This window comes from Typha latifolia, chromosome 15 (genome assembly GCF_019914945.1).
Source record: "Typha latifolia isolate L0001 chromosome 15, TyphaL0001v2, whole genome shotgun sequence".
In the NCBI taxonomy this organism is placed as follows: Eukaryota; Viridiplantae; Streptophyta; class Magnoliopsida; order Poales; family Typhaceae; genus Typha; species Typha latifolia.
In genome coordinates, this window is record NC_133100.1 from 6356706 (window position 1) to 6378402 (window position 21697).

The following is a 21697-nucleotide window of genomic DNA, read 5'->3' on the forward strand; positions in this document are numbered from 1 at the left end:
CTAACTGAGAGAAACCAAATTTTTGATCAATTTAGTCATATATCTCATATTTTTCAAGTTGAACTCTAATCAATTTGCTATTTTGACTTGCATATGTCTTTTTTAGTAATGTTATATCGTTCATATCACTAATATATATATTTTTAAGTTTCCTTACATATAATTAGAAAGCAAATTTATACTTGACATAGCATATATAAAAAAATGTGACTAAATCTAATATCTAATATTCACTTTGATTATCATAAAAAATATAAGAGCATCAGATGAAGATTTATTTAGAGATGTTTATCGAACTCTTCTCCTGAGTGTTGTTTCGACCTGCTTTTTTAGTGTCTTATAATTACTTTTGATATACCTTTTTTTGCCGCAGTTCTAACACCCTCATGAAGCTTTTGAACTGTTATTATTTGATTTTGATTATCTTCTACTTTTGTTATTTTTCTTGAGACATTTTATATGATTTCAATGCCCGAAGTATTTCTAGATGCTTTCGTTGACAAGATGCTTTTCCTTTTAGATTCAAGGTGCTTATAATCGGACTGTTCTAACTACCCGATAGACCAGATAAATTTAAATGAGCAATTACTTAATCACCAAACTTAATATAAACTAACTCCAATTAATTCGTGATAGTATTGAACTTGTTTAAATATTCTGCTAAACTATCCCTTTCGGACATCCCGATGTTGAACAATTTCTTCATCAAGAAAATATTGTTTGAGCAGAAAGTTTTCCACACATTCTCACTAAAGCTTCTGTAGTAATTTTTTCTCAAAGATTTATCGAGCAATCAACAATTATCTTTTCTTTTTCCCTCAAGCATCAATGCAGCAATCAAGTTAGTAACAAAAGGATTTGGTTGCTCGATAAATCATTGAGAATACTGAAGCAGACATCATCTTTTGTTGTTGAAATTCTTTATGTTTAAAAATAATTTTTTTATAAATCCTTTTGTTACTAATTCGAGCAGACGCTATTTTTTGTTCTCGGAGTTCCTTGATAGATTTCACTGGGTAGAAATCTATTTGGTTTTTTACTAATAACCAGTGTTTTCAGAAGCATTCTTGGCGACGGTCTAAGGCGCTGCCATGGCGAGGTGGACAACATCGGTCGCCCCGCCAACGGAGTGCACCGTGAGAATGCGGTTTTTGGCAGGCCGAGTTGGCAGTTCGCAGGCCGATTTTGCGGTTGCGGGCCTGGTGGGCCGCGATGGCGCAAACGGATCGGGTCTTGCTCTAGGTGAAAGAAAAGATGCATTCTCACACCGAGCCAGCCCGAATCTCGGAAGATCCCTCTCCTCTTCTCCAACGGTGGCGGCGAGCGGCGCACGACGCTAACCATCTACCTTCTCGCCGTAACAGCAGCACCTCCCCAACCCCCCAGGTGAGAGCATTTGGGTGTTAAATGTAAGATTTTGGTTTCTACTACTAATTTCTCCTTAATTCTTCGGGTTAGCACTCTTAGTGCTGGACTGCTTGTGCTGCAGTCTTTCTTTTATTCCTTTCGATTCTTTTGGGTTACTAGAATTAGCTAAGAGTTCCACTCCCTGCTGTAAATCTGACCAACTTACTCTTCTTTAGCGATTTCTTGGAAGTTTCTGCGGTACTGGCGCTTCTTGGGAAATTTTCTGTATTTGTTGGGATTTTCCTGTTTGTCCTGGCGCTTATTTAGCTTATCAAAATGTCTGCATTTTCTTCTTGTTGATTTCTTGGGGTTGTATCAGAAATTGCAAGTGGCAAGGCAAGTGGGTTTCTAAAGGCCATGTGATTTTGTCTCATTTATTTCCTTTTCTTGTTATGAAGTGGCTCATTTATTTGCTTTTCATGTGTTTGTGAATCATGCTCATGAATAATTGAATATATGCACATATATGCTAATAAGTAATTAGCTATACATGCTTGTTTGCTAGTCCCACTCATTAGTTGTTTGAGGATAAGGATGGCGTAGTGGACTAAATGTTTGAAACTTCTTTACTTTTTAGTTGTTTGATGGTTTTGAATTTTGATTATGCTATTTGTAATACATTAAAAATGATTATGGTTGTGAATTGTGATCATGTTATTTTTAATTTTGTTGTAGTGCACTATTAAAATATTTATATTTACTATTTTTGTATGTATTATATATCATTATTTTTTTATTTTTATACATTAAAGATGCTAGACCACATAGGTGCTCTACATATCACCTACATGCTATGTGGTGGGGTGACAGCTTGTATATCATGGGTGCCTTTCAAAACATATCTGGACAAAAATTTTAGTTGGAGATATTATTTTATGTGACTTCGCCAGGAAAACTTTCTGAAAAGTAAGACATCTTTATCTCTTTGGAAGTTAGCTTTGAGGAAAAGGTTTTTAACCCATTTCTAGTCTTGCGATAACAATTAATCCTATTTGCAACACCACAGACTACTTGCAGAGGACAATTCTCATGCCACACCTAATATAGATAGGTTCCATTCAGCAGTTTCTTTCTATATTTTGCTTGTTTGTTTTTATTTTGGTTCACTACTATGTATTTGAATTTTTGGGAGATATATCTAATTATGACTTTGCGAGGATCATTAGTTCTGTTGTGCAAGGTAGTAAAGTAGAACAATATAACTTTCTCATGGTTTATATTCCTGGACTCTATGAGAAGGAGAAAGCTGAGAATCAGTTTCTGTGCAATATCTATTTGCTGGGCATTAAGAATTAAGATTAAGTAAAATGCAAATACGATGAATCCGCAATTGAGGTTATCATGCAAAAAAGCCACTTGAAATTTTCCAGGAGTTCTTTTGTTAATTTGGACATCGGAAGCTATGAAATTGTGTGGAATCGATTATGGGCTATAATGTTCATCTTTCTCTTGTGAGGAGACGAGTAGAAAGCACTTGTTAGGTGTGTGTGACTTGTCAGGTATTAATGCAGAGGCTAGGCTAGGAAACCGTATCCTAGAAGGGACAATATTTGTGGATATCCATTTATTTCTCAATTGCATTCATGGTTTCAAGTTTCAACATTATATCGGATATGAGACAGATTTGCTACTTAATAACTAGACGTTCTATTAATTTCCAAGAGACTTGGCTATGGTATGAATATTTAAAAAGTTACTCCTTGTTTTTTTCTTTTGGATTTGGCTAGGATCAGATGCAGGGATGGCTGTTCTTTCACATTTGAAAATGTTTTCTCAAGCCTTGCCTTGGCATGTACTTAGTTGTGTGCACAGGCAACTTGGATACACAATGTATGTCTTCCCATTTGTGTCTATGTGATTCTGTACAGTATTGCTTTGAACTACTGTTATAGTTAGTGGACATGCATGAATTTTGCTGTTTTCTTTTCTTATATCTGCACCAAGAGCAAAATAAACATGATGCTTCTGAATGGTGATAGGCTCCGCAAAATTTAGTGGCAAATTGGCAATATGATATATCTAATCGGCTTTTTCTTGTTTGTTTTCTCTAATTAAGTGATAAGTTTTGGGAGCACAATTTTGAGGTATAAATGAAATTGAGAAACAAAATAGAACATGAAATTAAGTCTTAACTAAATCTGTAAATCAGCAAGGGTAAAAAATAACATAAGAAACTGGGCAGTTATAATCATGGTTCCCAGTTTCGGCCGATTCCGATCCCGATCCCACTCCAAAACTAGTCTTTTATTGGTCGGATTGGCCAAGTTTTGGCCGTTTTGGTCGAAACGAACTGGATCGGCCAAGAGAAAGGGAGAAAGAGAGAAAAGATAGCAAGACAGAAAGGGAGAAAGAGAGAGAAAAGAGTGAAGAGCTCATTGGAGAGAGGCCTGTAGAGTAGGATCTATGTCAGAAGAGTTCGCTGGAGGTTGATGGAGCCGGATTTGCATCGAAGAAGTTTGTCAGACGTTGATGGAGGTCGGAACTATGTCAGAGAAGCATCACTTAGGAGAGAGGAGTAGGAGAGGAAGATGAGTGCGTGGGAGTGAGAGAGGAGGAGGTTAGGATTGGAAGTTTTTTGGAGAGGGAGAGGGGGAATAGAGATAGTGAGGAGATGGAAGAGAGGGTTAGTAGGAGAATTAGTGGAAGAATTAATAAGAGAGAGAGAGTTAGTGAGAGAGTGTAGTGAGAGAGTTAGTGGGAAGAGAGTTAGAAAAGAATTATTTGTATGGGGAGAGAGAGAGTCCATGAGTGATAGAAAATAATATTTTTATTTTTTAGACTTCATATATGAATAATTTATATGTATATCTTGTTATTATTTTTTCTAAAATTTTTATTATTTTTCTGTATTTAAAAAATTATATTAAAATAAGTCGATACCGCCGATGCCGTCGATACAGCTGATATTATTTTTTCAGATGGCCAATTCCGATCCTGATCCTGATACTTGGAACCTTAGTTATAATGATCAAGTCTCATTTGCCCTTATTTCTCCCTTTTATATTGTTGATTTCAACTTGCCCTTTATGATTTGGTTTAGTATATTAAACATTCTCTCTCTTATGTTTATTACCAAGAGAACATTTGTTTAAAGTCAATGCCCTTTCCAAAGTTATTTGCCGACGAGATTTTGCTGGCCTCTAGTAAAAGTAGTGGTGGAGTTGATTTGTTTGTACCAGGCCATAATAGATCCAATTAGATGCCCAGGAAAAAGTTGGGTTAGCTACATAATCCTTTTCCTTGCTCTAGCTTTGACGATGTCATTTTGTCAAGCTGTAGGTCATCAAATCTGTCCTAACTTTTTAAACCTAGTTATTTGTGTTTTCGACTCCTCTTTGGACTGACTCACTTATTGATGACTGATAATTATATCAAAAGTACATGGGTAGTTGTCGAAGAGATTGTTTAAAAGGTAAAATTCCAATACTCCACCTATGTACGAGCTAAAGACACTCATATAGACCCAAGATATGGATTTTAATTTAATGGGGAGAAGCTTTATATTTTAATTGATCGATAGACCTAAAGTGATTTGAACTGAGGATCTCTTGCTTTGGTACCATGATAATAGCCTAAGTAATTAGAAAATGGTGGCATTAATCCTTTTTATAATAGACTAATAAAAATGCCTCTGATACTCTCTGATTGTAGTAGTCCTTACATTGAGCATAAATTGAAGAGGATGCATTAGAGATGAGAGAATATAGAAAATAAAGATGAAATGAACTAATTTTTCTAATTTTCTTGAAAGGTCTGAATTTCTACTTTTTCTTTCTACCCATAATTGGCACTATGGAAGTTTCTTTACCCTTTGAATATCTAGGTAGACGTATGATGCCTCAGACTAGCACTCTTTTGCTAGCAACTAGTTGTTTTTTGCTGGACCTATAATACCTTTGCTTCCTACACCAGAAGTACGCTTGGACATGCAACTAAGTGTTTTTTTTCTGTCTGCACTAGAGTTTTATGCTTCAAACTGATGATGCATGACCTGAGCACATTAATTCCATTCACCTCAACTAATCTCTTGAAACTTGGAAAATTTCTACAAGTATTTTTTCTAATATAAAACACTAGGCACTGGCTTTTCTTTTTGACTATTTGATTCTTGTTGTAGAGATGCCAGAGCATTAAGGACTTCAAGGGGTGCAAAGTTATCGTGTCAACATATAAAGAGATCTTTCCCCGCTGTACATATGGATAATGGTCATTATAATAGTGCACGAGGCTCTCTTATAGTCCTAGAAGGACTAGATCGAAGTGGGAAAACATCACAATGCAGTAATTTACTCTCATACTTAAGAGGAACAGGGCTTTCAGTTGAAGCATGGCGATTTCCTGACAGAGGCACTAGTATTGGGCAACTGATATCTGCATATCTTGCAAATGAATCACAATTAGATGATAAAGCAATCCACTTGCTCTTCAGTGCAAATCGTTGGGAGAAAAGGTTGGTACTTGTTGACATATATTGTTTATATAATTTAGCACATGTAGGTCTGAAAGATCTAATAGATAAATGCATGTGCGTGTTCGCTTTGATGTAGTGCTTATTCATCTAAATGTGGTTTATCAGAATCTCACACAAGCTACCAGGAGCTTATTAGTCAGCATGCTGACCTTTGAGGGCTTTCGCTTAGTGTGATGGTAAGTCTTGCCAATGTGTCCCCTAGTGGCAGCTATTCGACTTCTAGACACAACTTCTCACTTAATGAGCTTAATACGGTGTAAAACTTGGCCCTCTTAGACCCCAAATTGTTGGTAAGCCTCGTACTGTGTTGATGTTGAAACAACATCATGTCTGCTCTGTCGGATACTATAAATGACGCTAAAATTGCCATCTATGAAGCATTATACATTTTGCTTTCACTTTTCTGATATCTTGATATTCCAAACAAGCATCCAATAACTGAAAAAAAAGCTGAATTTATGTAAGAAATTCTTATGGGCACATGTCAGTTCAACTAGACTTTTAATTAGAATCCTACTTATGTCAATTTCAACTAGCTTTCTGATTATATTTCAACTTTCTTTCCAATTATCTCTCAGCATAAGTTTATAACAAAATAAGCCATGAGCCACAACATAATTTTTAAATATGCACCAATCATCTAAGTCATCCATTTGAGTGTGGTCTAAGTTTGAATTCTTTTCACAATGGCCCTTAAAGTGCATGTTGTCCAGATAAAATGCTTTTCTTGAAGATCATATGCATGTTCATAGAATAGAGATGTGATTGAAGAAGAATTGTCTTTTGGCATGAGACTCTAATCATGAATTTTGATATTCTTCTATATTCCATATGTCATCTTTCAGAACTGAATAACATGGTTAAGGTTTAAAGCACAACTTAAAAGATCAGTATCACATTTTTTTTAAAATCAGCAGCTGCCTTTACTGATCCATTACTTAGTGTTCTAAGTCACAATGATCTCTTTCAAACAACAAAATAGTAGATTTCTCTATTGCACTAAAAGTTCATACAAAATTCAAAACTTTTTGCAAGACAAACATGTCTATGTGTTTGTCAAGTGCCAATTTCCTGGAGTGATATTTTAGCAATGTAAAATGACTTTGCGATGTAGAGCAATAGTTGAACTCCATTAAGTTGGTTCTTCATTTGCAGAGCTTTGATGGAAAACAAGCTAAAGAGTGGAATCACCATTGTTGTTGACCGCTACTCTTATTCAGGAGTGGCTTTTTCAGTTGCCAAAGGACTTGATATGGGTTGGTGTATGGTGAATTGCATTAGAAACTAAGGAATTTTTACATCTTCTAGACGTAGCATGTTTTACATACGGAGAAAATGATGTTCCTTGTTTCAGGCTCTGGAAGTGGGATTAATAGCTCCAGATCTAGTCATATTTCTTGATATACCTCCAGAGGTAGGTCCCAAAAGTTCTGCATTATTTCATACCAACTTCTAATAAATAATAAGAGTTTAACTAATCCTCATTCTCAACAATTTCATGTCTTCATGCTCTTGCTGTTTTAAACTGCAACTGTTTCTCAACGGTCAGATGATTTAATGTTTCCTACGGTTGACTTGTGCTCATTATAGGGCTCTAGTACTTTTTGTTGGCTAGACAGGCATATTATTAATTGAGTGGGCCTGGTTGGGACTTTTCTCCACCCCCCCCCCAAAAAAAAAGAAAACCAATTTTCAGATTTAAAGATAAGTCTGGCAAAAAATGGACCTTAGTCCATTATATAAAAATTTCTCTATTGTTGGTCTCTTTCTCATGGGCACTACAATCTATATCAAACCATCCAGTTTGAGACTGAAAAAGGAAAAAAGATTCTACCATATCATATCCACTTATTGTAATCTTTGTAACAACTGGGCATTGATTGAACATGCAGTTATTAGTATAAGCAAAATCATGACAGTGAATTTCTTCTTGTCTTGAGTCTTCACTTTTTATTGTTTGTTATTTGTTATTAAATCTCAGTAAAATGAAATTGTTTTAGAAAGCCGCTGAAAGAGGAGGCTCTGGCACTGATAGGTACAAGCAACTTGAGTTCCAGAGAAAAGTTGCCAAGCACTATCATACCCTCTGTGATGCTTCCTGGGAGGTAATTTACTAGGATCAAATGCCTTCCATTTTCTTTAAATTTTTGCTCACTTTTTCTACTCTAACATCTGCAGTTGATCTGTTCTTGCAAATGCATATTGTTACCTGAGTAGCCATCCTTTGGCTTTATTGGTAATGCAAATATTTGCATGAGTAATAACAACTGTTGTTTCTTTTTTTAGGTAGCATTAGCTTTCCGATGTCCTATTTGTGAATATGGATATATTTGTTAATTGCCATTCAGCTGTCTGCACTACTATTGGTGTCTGACTTGAGTGACCTGTCTTTAGGGGTGAAAATGGATTGGATACGGATCGAATAGTGCTCAACCCACATCCGGATCCATATTTTTTTATCCGAATGTAGATATTTGATAAATAGCAAAAATTAAAACTATATCCTAAATAATCGGATACAGTTATTAGTCGGATACGAATTAGATCTTAAACGGATACAGATATTAGTCGGATACGAATTGGATCTTAAATGAATACGGATCAAATCTTAACTGGATATGAATATGAATTCAATCACTAAATTAAATTATACAATGCTCAATAGATAAGGAATTCTTTTTTTTAAAACGCAAGTATAAATGAACTTGCATATATACAAATAATTTTATATGCTGATGTGAAACCATGAATATACACAAATATACACAAATATACATTCTTGTATATAATTTGTTCTGTCTATAGACTATAATACACCTACAGATAAGAGTTGCAGCATATAACAAAAAACTGTAGTACAAATTTCAAGTGCAAGTAACTGCAAATTCGACTACCTTTATGGCTGCTCATATTTGTCAAATAGGTGAATTTTAACCAAAATTAGTCTTATTAAAAGAGGGTGAAGAACCAAGAACAGATGGAAACATCTTCTGCGGTGATGATACCCTTTACTAGAACTGGAAAGCTTGTTATAGATCTGAACCATTATATGTCCTAAAAATGTCAGATGCTAGTTAAAATCAAAATCATAAAGTACGGATCTCATAAGTTTAATAGTATAAGCATCTTCCTAAACAACTTCCAAGCATTTAAGTCTAATTAGAAAAGTAACAAATACATTAAGAAGTATGACTCCCAGAAGAGATCAACAGCCTAATAGCCCTAATTTTCTACGCTTAGAATTGCCACAGCCCACAGGAATGGTCACATGACTAAAATTTAAAAAAGTTAAGAAGGATCTAAAGTCACATACTCAAATCAATAGATTGCTAAAAAATAATTAACTAATAGATTTTTCAACAACTCACTGGTTACTAATGTAAGATCTACAGATGATTTCTAGATACAAAGGATCAAAGTCACCAAAAAATTGAAAAGGTCAAATGAAGATTACAGATAAGATAATCTTACATCACCAAAAAGCATATCCCTGTTGGTCCTTAGAAGCTCCAAAACCTACAAATATTTAACAAAATAAGACAAAAATCTTGCAAAAATTGCTAATTTTCCACCTAAAGAGAGGTAAAAAAGAGAAAGAGAAGACTCGGTAGATCTCACAAATGTTTTCCAAGTCCTCGAGGGTGGCATCCTGCTGGTCACCATCAGAGATGCACACCTCGGTCGACGCTCGATCTTTGACGGGGGCGAAGGAGTGAGAGACGGGCGGATTAGTGAGGCGAAGAGGAGAGGAGGAGAGATCTGGAGAGAGGAGGGAGAGGTCTCGAAGAGGTTCAGAGGATGGAGGTTTCGGAGGAGGGAACCGGTAGATGTAGAGTCATCTTGGCAATGATGGTAGTATGTGGTTGTAGGGGCATTGGTGGGCTTGGCGATAATGGTGATAAGATCACTTTAAAGTGGGAGTTAGAGAAAATGACAGAGCGAAGAGGTGGGAGGAGATGGCGGCGTCGTCAAAGAAGACGATAGAGCATAGGAAGATGAAGGAGAGCGACTCATCGGAGTTGACATCGGCGAGGATGAGGTGATCGTGGTAGGACACATGGCGGAAGAAGGAGACCATGGAGCTTGGTGGTGGCTGAGAGAGGTCTATTGGATGAATGGCTAGGTTAGGGATAGGTTTTAGTTGTTTATATATAAATGGCTAAATGGATATTTAATATCCGAATCCGACTAAATTATATAAAACCGTATCCGAATTTGGATCTGTTTTTTTTTTTTCTAAATCTGTATCGATGGCACAGGACAGGTAACAAATTTGCACTCGTATCTGGTCCAATCTAGATACGGTTTTGGTTGGATCGGATTAAATCCGATCCATCTTCACCCCTACCTATCTTACATATGATGTCGTCAGATAGTTGTTGAGTTATTGTTAGGGGTGAAAACGAATTGGATTGTGCTCAATCTATATTCGAATTCATATTTTTTAGTTCACATACGGATATTAGATGTATAACAAAATTTAAAATCTTATTTAACTAAAGAATATGGATAATTTTCGGATAGAGGGTTGAGTCTTAAATAGATGTGGATCAAATTTTAAATAAATTATGATATTTCTTTTGGAGACAATTTAATACAAAGTATTAATAGTTTTAAAAAATAATAAATATTTTGCATGTTAAATACATATAAAGTTAGCAAACTCAATCTCTATAAGCAATGTAGAACACATTATTAATAATAATATTAGTATTCAATATTTAAATAAGCAAATTAAAAACTGTAAATTAGTTAAAAAATATGCAGATAAATGGATATCCTATATCCGTATCCGTATTGGAAATTTATATCTGATGCGTATCCATATTTGGGTTTTTTAAATAACTCTACGTATGTCCAAATCCGTATCTGGGTTTTTTAAAAAAATCTTACTTATCTGAATCCATATCTAGGTCGTGCAAGAATTTTTATCTGAATCCGATCCGAATCGAGTTAGATAGCGGATTAGGTCAGAGTTAATTCGACCCAGTTTTACCCTTAGTTGCTGTTGTTGAGCTGTCCTCAAATATCTAGGTAAAATAGGTTTTAAGGACGTTACTAGCTGTTACTGACCAAATCTGGACTGATCCGGACGTAAGAAAATTATAAAAATTTAGGTGGCGTTAGCCTCACGAGATAAGGTTCTAATGGCTCTAGTTTCATGTTTAATCGGATGTCTAGATGAAAATATATAATTAAAGTAGTGGAGTAAGATCAACGAGGCAAAACAGTAAATATCCGATGTTGTGGCGGTCGTCAGAGGGTGGCAGATGGCTAAGGGCAGTGATGGATGACCGTATAGTAAAGTGTCTGCTAGAGGTGATGGTGGCTATGGGTTGGAGGTAGAATTTGAGTTTTTAACCTAGATCTACTCCTAGAAAAATAAAGACGATCTAACAGCTATGATAAAAAAGGTAAATGCGAGAATAAGAAAAACTAAAGTTAATTAATTCTCAATGCTTGGATGAATAAAATATGACTCGAACTAGGACTTGTCTTAGAGGCTTACATGATTTAATTGAACTTACCGTAGAGACTTAACTAGACTTACCTTAAGGGTTTACATTAAAGATAAACATTACCTAGAGATAAATATGATTTAGCTAAATTATCCTTCCTTATCATTCTGGGAATGTTTCTTCATTATGCCACAGTTGGTATCCTAATTTGGAGAAACTTTGAATGCGAAAGTTGTAGATTAGGACGTCTTCAATCTGCTCCAAGTGGTTTCATAATATTATATTCGGTCAACTGATGAATATCTGCAGAATATTTTTCTGAAACTGGGCATAAGTTAACGAACTTAGCTAATTAAATAAACTTTAACTAAACTATATAAGCAAAATAAATATTGCTCTTAGAGAGTATTGATTTGATTGGATCTAGTTTTGTTGCTTTAGAGAGTATTGTATTGGATTGCCCATTTTATGCTAATTGTGCACTGGTTATTCTGCTCTTTGATATTGCCATTTCTGGTTAAATTAAATACAAGTGGTTAAATTAAATACAAGCATATTTTTTTTTGTATTGGATTTATATTAAGTGGGTTAGACGGGTTGTGTTAACGTATCGGGTTAACACGACCCGTTTAAGTATACGGGTTAAACGGGTTAAATGGATCATGTTAGCGTGTCGTGTTAACTCGACCCGTTTATTAAACGGGTTAGGTGGGTCGGGTCGTGTTACCCGTTTATTAATCGGATTGTGTTCGTGTTTACCAAACGCAACCCATTTATTAAGCGGTCGTGTTTGTGTTAATGTAAAGTTGACCCAACCCGAATCTGACCCGATCTAAAACCGTTTAACTTGACCCGATTGCCATCCCTACCAAAATATCGAACATATCTACATTTATTTTAGCAATGTATTACGATATTAAAAGCCGATTACGAAATTTAGCAGCAGATTACACATTTCTCAGTGGATTCCTAATTATCAAAAAATTAGCCATCATTTTTCAACAAATTGCTATCCTCAGATAAGTGTGAATTTGAAGATTCTCGTGAGAGATAAATTTTTAGATGATTGGATGAGTTTTCTAATTAAATATCAATTGAAGTTGAGGTGATAAATATATAGTCAAAAGTCGAACATATGTACATTGTTTTAGTAACGTATTTCGACATATGGAAAAGGATTAAGACATTTAGTAGCAGATTATGCATTTATCTTATGATGTTTTAAGTAACAGATTCCTAATTATAGAAAAACTGGTGATCATAAAAAGTGAAATTGTATGATATAATGCATAAAATCAAATGCAATGTATTCTAACTTATACTAAGTACTCCTCAAACATGTATTTGAATACAAGGTCGCATCAAATGAAAAAAAATACTATATTAGGTGAGCATATGCACTATATATCTGCGGATTCACATCATTTATCATTAAATTATGTTGATTTTCTATGGATTACGTTGATTACCTGTAGATTTAGAGCATTTCTTGCGGATTTAGAGAATTACTTATGGACTATATTATTTCTATGAATGTAAAGCATTTCTAGTGGATTTACACCATTTTCTGCATATTTACTGCATTTCTTGCGGATTTATAGTATTTCTTGCGGATTTATATTATTTCTTGTAGATTTATAGCATTTTCTGTGGATTTAGAATATCAGAATTTAAGTAAGCTTAGTAAATTCAAATTTGAGTTTTAGGTAAATATGGCTTTTGTTTGGTTTGAGGTTAAGCCCCAAACTCAATTAGTTAGTCTAAATTTTTAGTTTTGAATTTTTGAAGAGTAAACTTGAATAGATATGAAAATGATAAAAAAGAAAATGTTTAGTTACTGAACCAGTTTAGAAGTTCTTAAGCCAATTCAGTAGGAGTCCCCAAACTTAAAGTAAACAAGGCCTATTTGAGTACCAAATGACATCAAATAAAAAAAAAATCAAATTAGTAGTCATATGAGCTAGTATATGGTTTGTGCAGACGATATCGATGAGTTTATTTAGATAAAATGTTGGTAAAACAAAAAGATGAAGAAGAGGAAAAATATTTAATTCATTGGGTTTGAAAAGGTACCGTCTTCTCTAGAAATAATATATTGTTCTCTTTTGAAAAATGACATATATTATTAAATGAAACAACCTTTCTCTCCCCATCTAAAAATAAAGAAAGGGCACTTCGGTCTAAAACCAACATGATTGGGTGGTTTTGCAATCAAAAATGGAAATTGGGTCAATTTGTAAAGTGCAAAATTTCTTAGATTTTTCATGCAAAAGGCTCCAAGCCTATCAAAATGTGAGCTTAGTTTAAAAAAAAAAAGTGGGCTTGTTAAATTACTCACCAGAGCTTCAGGTTAGCAATCACTTACCAATGGAAGACATAAATTCCACCAAGGAGATGGTTCCAGCTAGTCAACAGTGAGAGGTCTAAAGAAGTTTATCTAGTGTTACCAAGTTAATAAGTTATCTTGACCATCTCATAATATGTGGACCCTAACGATGAAACACAGAGTTTGCCATCTAGCCTAATATACCATATGTACATCACTCTTAGTATACCAATACTAGTTTTCCCTAAAGATTGCACAAGTTCATTTTACTACATGGTAACTCCATGAAGAGGGAAATTCTATCATAGTTTATTTCTTTGCAAACTGACAATTAGCCCTTCTGTGCTTCAGGATTTCCTTTTCTTTTCCTATTTTAGATTAAGGAACACTATTTTAGATTAGAAAAGAAATATCAAATTATCCCTACTCTGGATTAGAAACAATACTCAAATTATTACACACATAAACTCAATTTACAATTTTACCCTTGATTTGAAAAGTTTCTTTAAAATTCTCTCCTCTCTTATACTACTCAATTTACAATTTTATGCTCAATTTTCGTACCTATCTCTTCTTTCTTGCTACCTATCTATCTCCTGACATATTTGCAGTTTTGCATTGCATACCTACAAATATGCAATGCATATCTATAAATATGCATTATATACCTACAATAAATGAGAACAGTTTAATTTAAATTTATATGTCAAATCAAAGGTATTTGAGTAAATTTTCAATTCTCATTTGTATTTTATCTCAACTTTATTTCACATTAAAGATAATTGTTACACCACTATTTTAGATTATAAATAAACATTTGAATACCCTACCCTAGATTTAAGGTACACTTTTAGAAGTAAGAATTTAGAATAGCTATTCTAGATTTTTCATTAATCTCAAAGCAAATGAGGCCTTAAGGAATTATTGTAAAATGACTTTAGTTAAGGAACCGTCTTATTATCATGTTAAAAAAACTAACATTATAATTGGCTTAATTAGAGGCTAAATAAGGCTGAAAAATACTCAGCATGATGTCCCTTACAGAACTCACAACTTCAGGCAAGCATAGGGGTGTAATCGAGCTGAGCTTGATCGAGCCTAACTCTGAACAACCTTGAGATGAAAATAATTTTGAGCCTAAATTGTTATTAAGCTTGAATTAAAATCATCAATTCGCACTAATTTTGAGCTTGAACCGAGCTCGAGCTTAGACGAGTCGATCAATAAGAAATTTCAAGCCTTAATCAATTCAAGCCAAATTTCTAGCTTGATCAAACTTGAATTAAATTAAGTTTAATTTAGACTTGAATCAAGCTTAAAATAAAGCCTAATTCAAAATTATAAACTTATAAAAATATCCACGTATTTAGAAAAGATTTGATAAGATCAAAATTCAGAACTAAACCTTGCAAGATCAAAGTACATAATAATCCACTTAAGTAAATTTTAAAATATAACAAAAGTATAATATAGTATAGAAAATATTACTCATATTATATATATATATATATATATGATAATTATTTTGAGCCTTATCGAGATGGCTCATAATCAAACTTGGCTCTAAATTATTTTCGAGCCTATTTTGAAGATCAAGCTCAGCTCAACTCATTTTCGGGCTGAGCTCAAATCGGCTTGATTATTTTGACAACCCTAGGCGAGCAGTCCCTTATTCCTATCATGTTGCCAATAAGAGATTCTTCTCGAGGTAGCTTTGCCTAGAGCATATCCTAATGGTCCAATCTGTAGTCCCCTTTCTATTGGAAGAAAACAAGACTTCTTTCTTTGTAAATAGAATATCCAAAAGAGGAAATAAGTTATGGATGAGAATTAAAGAGATTACTTAAAAGCTTAAGTTGAAAAGAAGAAAGTAGGTTGACAGTTTGGAGAAGAATGTGAAGGAAGCGATTATTGAGTAGAGAATCATCACAATTTCTGAACGACGACTTTGGAAAGCAGAGGATAATAAACTGTCTTTTTGAAGAGCAAGCCAGAGCACTGTTTTGAAAAGCGGAAAAGGCGGCCGCCATGGCGGGGTGGTGCACCGGCCGCCCTGCCATGTTGAAAGGCGTCGACAAAAGGCGGCCAAGCGCCTTGGCGGGCTGCCTAGGTGCTAAAAATAGTGCTAGGTGGGCTGCCTGGCCCGACTTGGCGGGCTAGCGCTTTGGCCCGCCAAGTCGAGATGTGGTTATTAGTGAGCAGGTCAGGTTTTATAGCGGATCAGTTTAATAAAACTAACCAATTTAGAGGAGTTAATTGCTAATTGCTTTATGAATTATTGAATTAAGATTACAGAGAAGGAATTTTTTTTCACTGTCATGCATTATTAATTGGGAGAATTACTAATTGCCTGCTATTTAAGTATATAATTTCTGATTAAAGGATTTTGAAATGTGATTCATGTGAATAAACTAGAGTTAGTAAATAGATAATTCAGTTATTCAGTTATTACTAATAAGCAATTAGCTAATGTGATTATGTTATTTAGTGTTTTGGTTTAGTGCACTATTAAAATTTCTATATATACTATACTTATTTATTTATTTATATTAAAAATGTTAGACTGCCTTGTCACCCGCCTTGTTGCCTGTCTTCCACCTAAGCGCTAGGTGGTGGGGTGACTGCCTGCCACCCGCGGCCGCTTTTTAAAACATTGAGCCAGAGCAGTCTTGTTCTCCCTCCTGTACCTTGGAATCCTAGGAGCATCGCCTCTCAATCGCTAGCCACCTCAAACCTTGGCCTTCTTATCCTTTCTTCTGTTTTCTGTAGGAAACTTGAGCATAGTAGATCTTGTCTCCAGGGCAATAACTTTGTCAAAAGGGAGAATCAGAGGGTATAGATCACATGTATCAAGAGACATTTGTCAAGGTAGTGGGGCTTTAACCCCACCAATGTACACTCGGGCTTCAGCCATAGATCTTATATAAAACAAACTTGAGTAAAAACTTAGAAACAAGACTTATTAGGTTAATTCTATCTCCAAGACTCCACACTGACCATTTGTCTTCATTAAGGTGCATCCAGGGTTAGCAACTTAAACGTTTTTCAGCAAAAGCTCCACAAAGAAATGAACTTTTGATTTTGTACTTCTTTAAAAAAGAAGAGCTTGTCTCACGGTGCTATTAGTGTCTTTCCTTTTTCTTGTACTGTGGTGGCGACGGGCATTCAAGTTGGTCAATTCTGAATTTGCTGCAAATAACCTCTACAGTCTACATATCTATGGAGTTATGTCATAATGCCCTGTTCTTGTGTTCAGTAAAGATGCTTTATTTATACATGTATTTAGGTTCTTTTTTGTTTTCTTTTGATTCCAGAACCACTCTCATATCACATTAGAAGGTGTTGTACTCTAATCTCAACTGACAATCTTTCTCATCCTAGCTCATAATCAGTTTTTTTTTTTTTCATTCTTCATTTCAGGTTGTTGATGGCTCCTTACCAATGGAGGCGATCCAGAGACAGCTCAGAGATCTTTCAATGCATTGCGTAATGAAATGCCAACAAGGAAAGCCACTGATGAATCTCTGGTCAAGTAAAGAAGATTGTCCACATTGCAACTAATTATTTCATCAAACTGGAGGTTGTATATTTCAGTTGGACATACATAGTGCTGCAATTTTTATAATAATTTTAACCAAGGCTATGCACAATTTTGTAAAATTCTTCAGACATACTTCTCGATAAATCAGTGAGAAAAATTCCTATATTATTTCTTCTGAGCATTTGATAATTGTCTGGTCTTATCTCACTTGTGATATGATGTATGATTGCTCTTTTTTTAATGAGAAATTAGTGGCCTTCGAATCAAACAGCCTTTTATTTTTTTATGAAGTCCGTAGACATATGATATTCATTGAGAACATACATTACAAATGAGATCCAGAGGTGGGTCAGTCCAATCATGGGACATATGATGCCTGATGGCAGGACTGGCAAGGTTATTACAGATGGTGTCCTTTCCAGCCCTACAGAACTGCTGCTGCAGCTCGGAATCATTGGTACAAATGTTGAGATGACTTAAATGTGAGAAATGTGGATGGATGCCACATTCACATCATTTTTCAGAAAGAATACTTAGCATCTTTGTTTTCACTGAAGACATGATTTGATACCAGCTGAAGCTACCATCAGCAAGCATGAGAAAGCAAATATCCTGGGCTTCAGATCTATCTAATAAATCTATTGTGGAAGTTACTCAAGAGTCTTAGATTATATAGTTAAGGTTTTGATCACAAATAATTTACTAATAAGAATATTTAAGTTAGATAGTTAGATCACTCTTAGTATATGATTCTATGTTAATTTTAAGATGATGTCAAGTTTTGTCTTGACAACCCAAAATTTATAAAGAAATAAATAGAAAATTAGAGATAATTGAAGAATATTCTATTAGGTCCATTTTATAACGTCCAATCTACTGACATAAAATTTAATTGGGATGACGGTGACGTTAATTATGCTACATGAATAGAAAATTGAGGAAAAATATTATTTAAATTTTTTAATTAGAGTGATTTGATAGAAAACTCTATTTATTATATTTATAGAAAAATAATAGGAGATGAAACTTATTAATATTTCTAATCTAGTTAATATTATACTTAAATAAATTTCGTATTTCTGAAAATATTTATTATTATCTTTTATTTCCAGACAATAAAATATAAGAGGAAATCTTTATTTATAATATTTTATTCGAAGATGTGGAAAATAAGAGATCTCCCTTTGTTATCTTTTTATAAAAGGTTGAGTTGAGAATCTTTACGGGATCAAAACTTTGATTATTATTTATTTATATTTTATATACATGATTTATAAAAAAGATTTGAGATGTATATATCTTAGAAAATATAGCATTATGATGTCCTTTAATTATAGATAATTCATACATGAATTATATTGAGAGCTAAGTCATCTTATTAGATCACAAAGGTGAGTCGATTCACTTAGTTTTACTACTAGTCATAAAGTGCTAGATATATTATTCTGTGTGCCATTTTATCCTTCATGCAATATATATTTCATGTATTTTATTCTTCATGCAAAATTATAAGTATATTGATCATGAGTATCCAGGGAAACCTAAATTATGAATATGTATTACTTTGAGAATAGTTCCATGCTAGATGAAAAATCTCTCTTGTGGTGACTCAAGTCTAATTTAAAGTCCACGATTTAAGTACAATATTTTATAATAATAATTTTTTGAACACAAAAGATCATTGAATATAATATACAATATTAAATTTTATGTATAATCAAGTCACACTATTTATGAAAGTCTAGTATATACAAAGAGATCAAAGAATGATTTCAAAATCCAGCTAATTTTAATAATTCTACATAATTAGTTTGAATAAACTTGCTTGGTCTGAAGCATGGCACAAAGTTTGCATTGGAATGCTTAAGGAATATAAGTTTGATGGGAACCCATTTGAGTCTGATTCAAACAGATTGCGCAGAATGGCATATAAAAGTTTAGAAACCTATTCAAACTTGGTAATTTCCTTTGATGAGTTTATAGTATGAATTAGAGAGGCTCCACATTCAATAAAAGAAATTTGTAGGCAGAACAAAGTGATCCATCCTTCTAAGGATCCCTTATTTGAAGCTTTCATCTTCCTATCAATTGTGAGGAAATGCTTTAGTTCAAGTGCTAGTCATCACCAACTACATCTTGTAGCATATCAGCAGGAGCTGAATTAGGGATGAAGATACTTCATCCATCTGAAGAGAACTTAAGAAAGTTCAAGTTCAACATCTACGAGTTCTTAGTTCCCTCACAGAATACTTTCTACCAATGTATAAAGAGAGCTACTGTATATGTTTGTGTGCTAGCTACTTCAGATATTGATCATTAAGCATCGGAAGAGTTGAACTGAGTAATCTACATTGACACGATGAGTTTGAGAGTTTGATCTGCGAACAGTTAAGGACAATTAAATGAGGATTCAATCTATCTTTTACTAAGTTGTTTATTGAACGAGGAGTTTGAATAAGAGAATGATTTCAATAAGTGGCAGTCTGACATACGGTAAAATTGACTATTGAGAGTGTTATATCTACGTTTGATTATGAAAAAGAATGATTTGAGAGATTACTTGGGTCCGTGGGTTTTTCCTCTATTTAGTGAGAGGTTTTTTATGTTAAAAGAAATTATGTCATTGTATTTATCGTATAGTTTTTATGTTAAAAAAGTTATTGTGTTTATAGTAGGAGTGTAACTAATTGGATTCGATCGGATAAGTGCCAAAATTGAATCCATATCCCTTCAATATTATTGAATGCTGGTTCAAATAAAATTTTAAAGGGATATGTAATTGTCATATCCATATCCGATCCATTTATTAATGGATCATGTCAGACTCGAGCCAAATTCAAATTCAATCAGATTTTGGATTATATTCGAATTTCTCACAATTTATGAAAAAAAATACAATAGTCTTTTTCTAAAGAAATAAATCACAACATTTTACACTCAATTATGATAGTTTAGTAGCTAAAATTACATCATAATACTTTAATTATCTCACTAAAAATGACATAAGCTTAATCCATTAAGCAAACATAATAGAAGTGCGAGAGAGACTTGTGATTCTTTGTATATATAAGAATTAGAGTAATATCTAATACTCGACTCGAATCCTACCCATTATTAAATAGATCAGAAAATTGAGATTCCGATCAGAATTAATCACATTCAGGGTGGATTTGATAACAAATAATTTGGATTTGAATTCGGCTACACTCCTACTTTTTCTTATTCATTATTAACTTTATATTTTCTTCTTTTACTTAATTTTTACTTTTTGACTTAAATTCTATTTTCATTATTCGAGTAATACTTATTTTCCTAGTTTGGATTTGGTTTTGATTTTACACTTGCTACTCGGTTTCGGTTTTCTAAGTTTAATTTGCAACCAATCTTCTAAACCCAGTAGAGTAGAGTTCCTAGTTTTTTTTGGATTTAAACTTTGACTTTGATTTAGATTTTAACGTTTACTTTTCATATCTATCTTTACCTAGTTAGTCTAGAAATTTTATATCTTCCTAAACTTTCACAAGGAATAGATTTATTCTTGATCATTGTGTTGCTCATTTTGATAACTCCGGCAGAGTTAGAAAACAATTTAAGCTAGACCAAAATCCTCAATAAGGTGATTCTATTCTCTCTCATCGACTAAAAGAAAAGACCTAATGCATTTATCACTCAGTGATATCTCCTTATGATCATAATTAAATTAGCTATGAGAAAAAAAACTTAAGTGTCATCTCAAGATGACTTTTAATTATGTGAATTTATGGGTATAAATCTAAAAAAAATAAATATAACATTTAATTGAGAGAGAGGTTCTGCATAATAAAATTTGCAAATGTTATTATTTTATTACTCATATTGTTATTACTCGTGTCTTCTTATTCATGTTACGAGCACACTTGAAGTTGAATTTTCAAATCATACTTTATGAATTATGGTTTTCACCTACTATTATATTTATATATTGTGGGTTTTCCTACCAGCACAATATAAGATATTATGAATGACATATAATTTAATTTAGCATATTCGAAACTTTGAAATGAAATAAGATATAAGAAAACTATTTATTTTCCCAAACAATGTATATATATCATTATGATTCATGTTTCTCTATTATTTATCGCATTTGATTTTTGTTACTTGCTAGTCTAGTTCATTATGATATATTAACTTTTAGGAAATCAAGAAGCGAGATTAGAGAGGACTTTGAGGACCGAGTATATTTTCGTTGTGTCAACTATCACTTAGGACCTGATTCTCGTTTGGACTATCATCTTTCTCCGAATTTTATTTTAAAGATTTGCGGATATCATGCTCCCAAATCGAGAACGTGACATCAAAGGTGTAAATTAATCTACAAGTCGATTATGGTCGACATGAGGAATTTTGTCGATTATTATTGACAGAGTATTTTCGTGTCTCGATGACAAATTCCCACTTCTCTAGAGAAAGTAAAAACAAAGTTCGACAAATCTAGGATATGTTTAGATTCC

The 21697-nt window shown here is 33.6% G+C and overlaps 1 protein-coding gene across 5 annotated transcripts; it reads left to right on the top strand.

The window, feature by feature from the left end:
* Positions 1–1042: 1042 nt before the first annotated feature.
* Positions 1043–17379, top strand: LOC140802303 (thymidylate kinase). Of its 5 annotated transcripts, none has more exons than XM_073157780.1 (7): positions 1043–1386; positions 3135–3237; positions 5525–5857; positions 7034–7145; positions 7233–7292; positions 7879–7983; positions 17084–17379. In XM_073157780.1, the coding sequence occupies exons 2-7, from the start codon at positions 3149–3151 to the stop codon at positions 17222–17224; spliced, it is 840 nt and encodes a 279-aa protein (XP_073013881.1). In that variant the 5' UTR covers positions 1043–1386; positions 3135–3148; the 3' UTR covers positions 17225–17379. The 5 variants fall into 5 exon arrangements, with proteins under 5 accessions (XP_073013881.1, XP_073013884.1, XP_073013886.1 ...); XM_073157783.1 differs by having other exon boundaries at positions 3141–3237; XM_073157781.1 differs by lacking the exon at positions 1043–1386 and adding an exon at positions 2220–2313.
* Positions 17380–21697: the final 4318 nt, after the last annotated feature.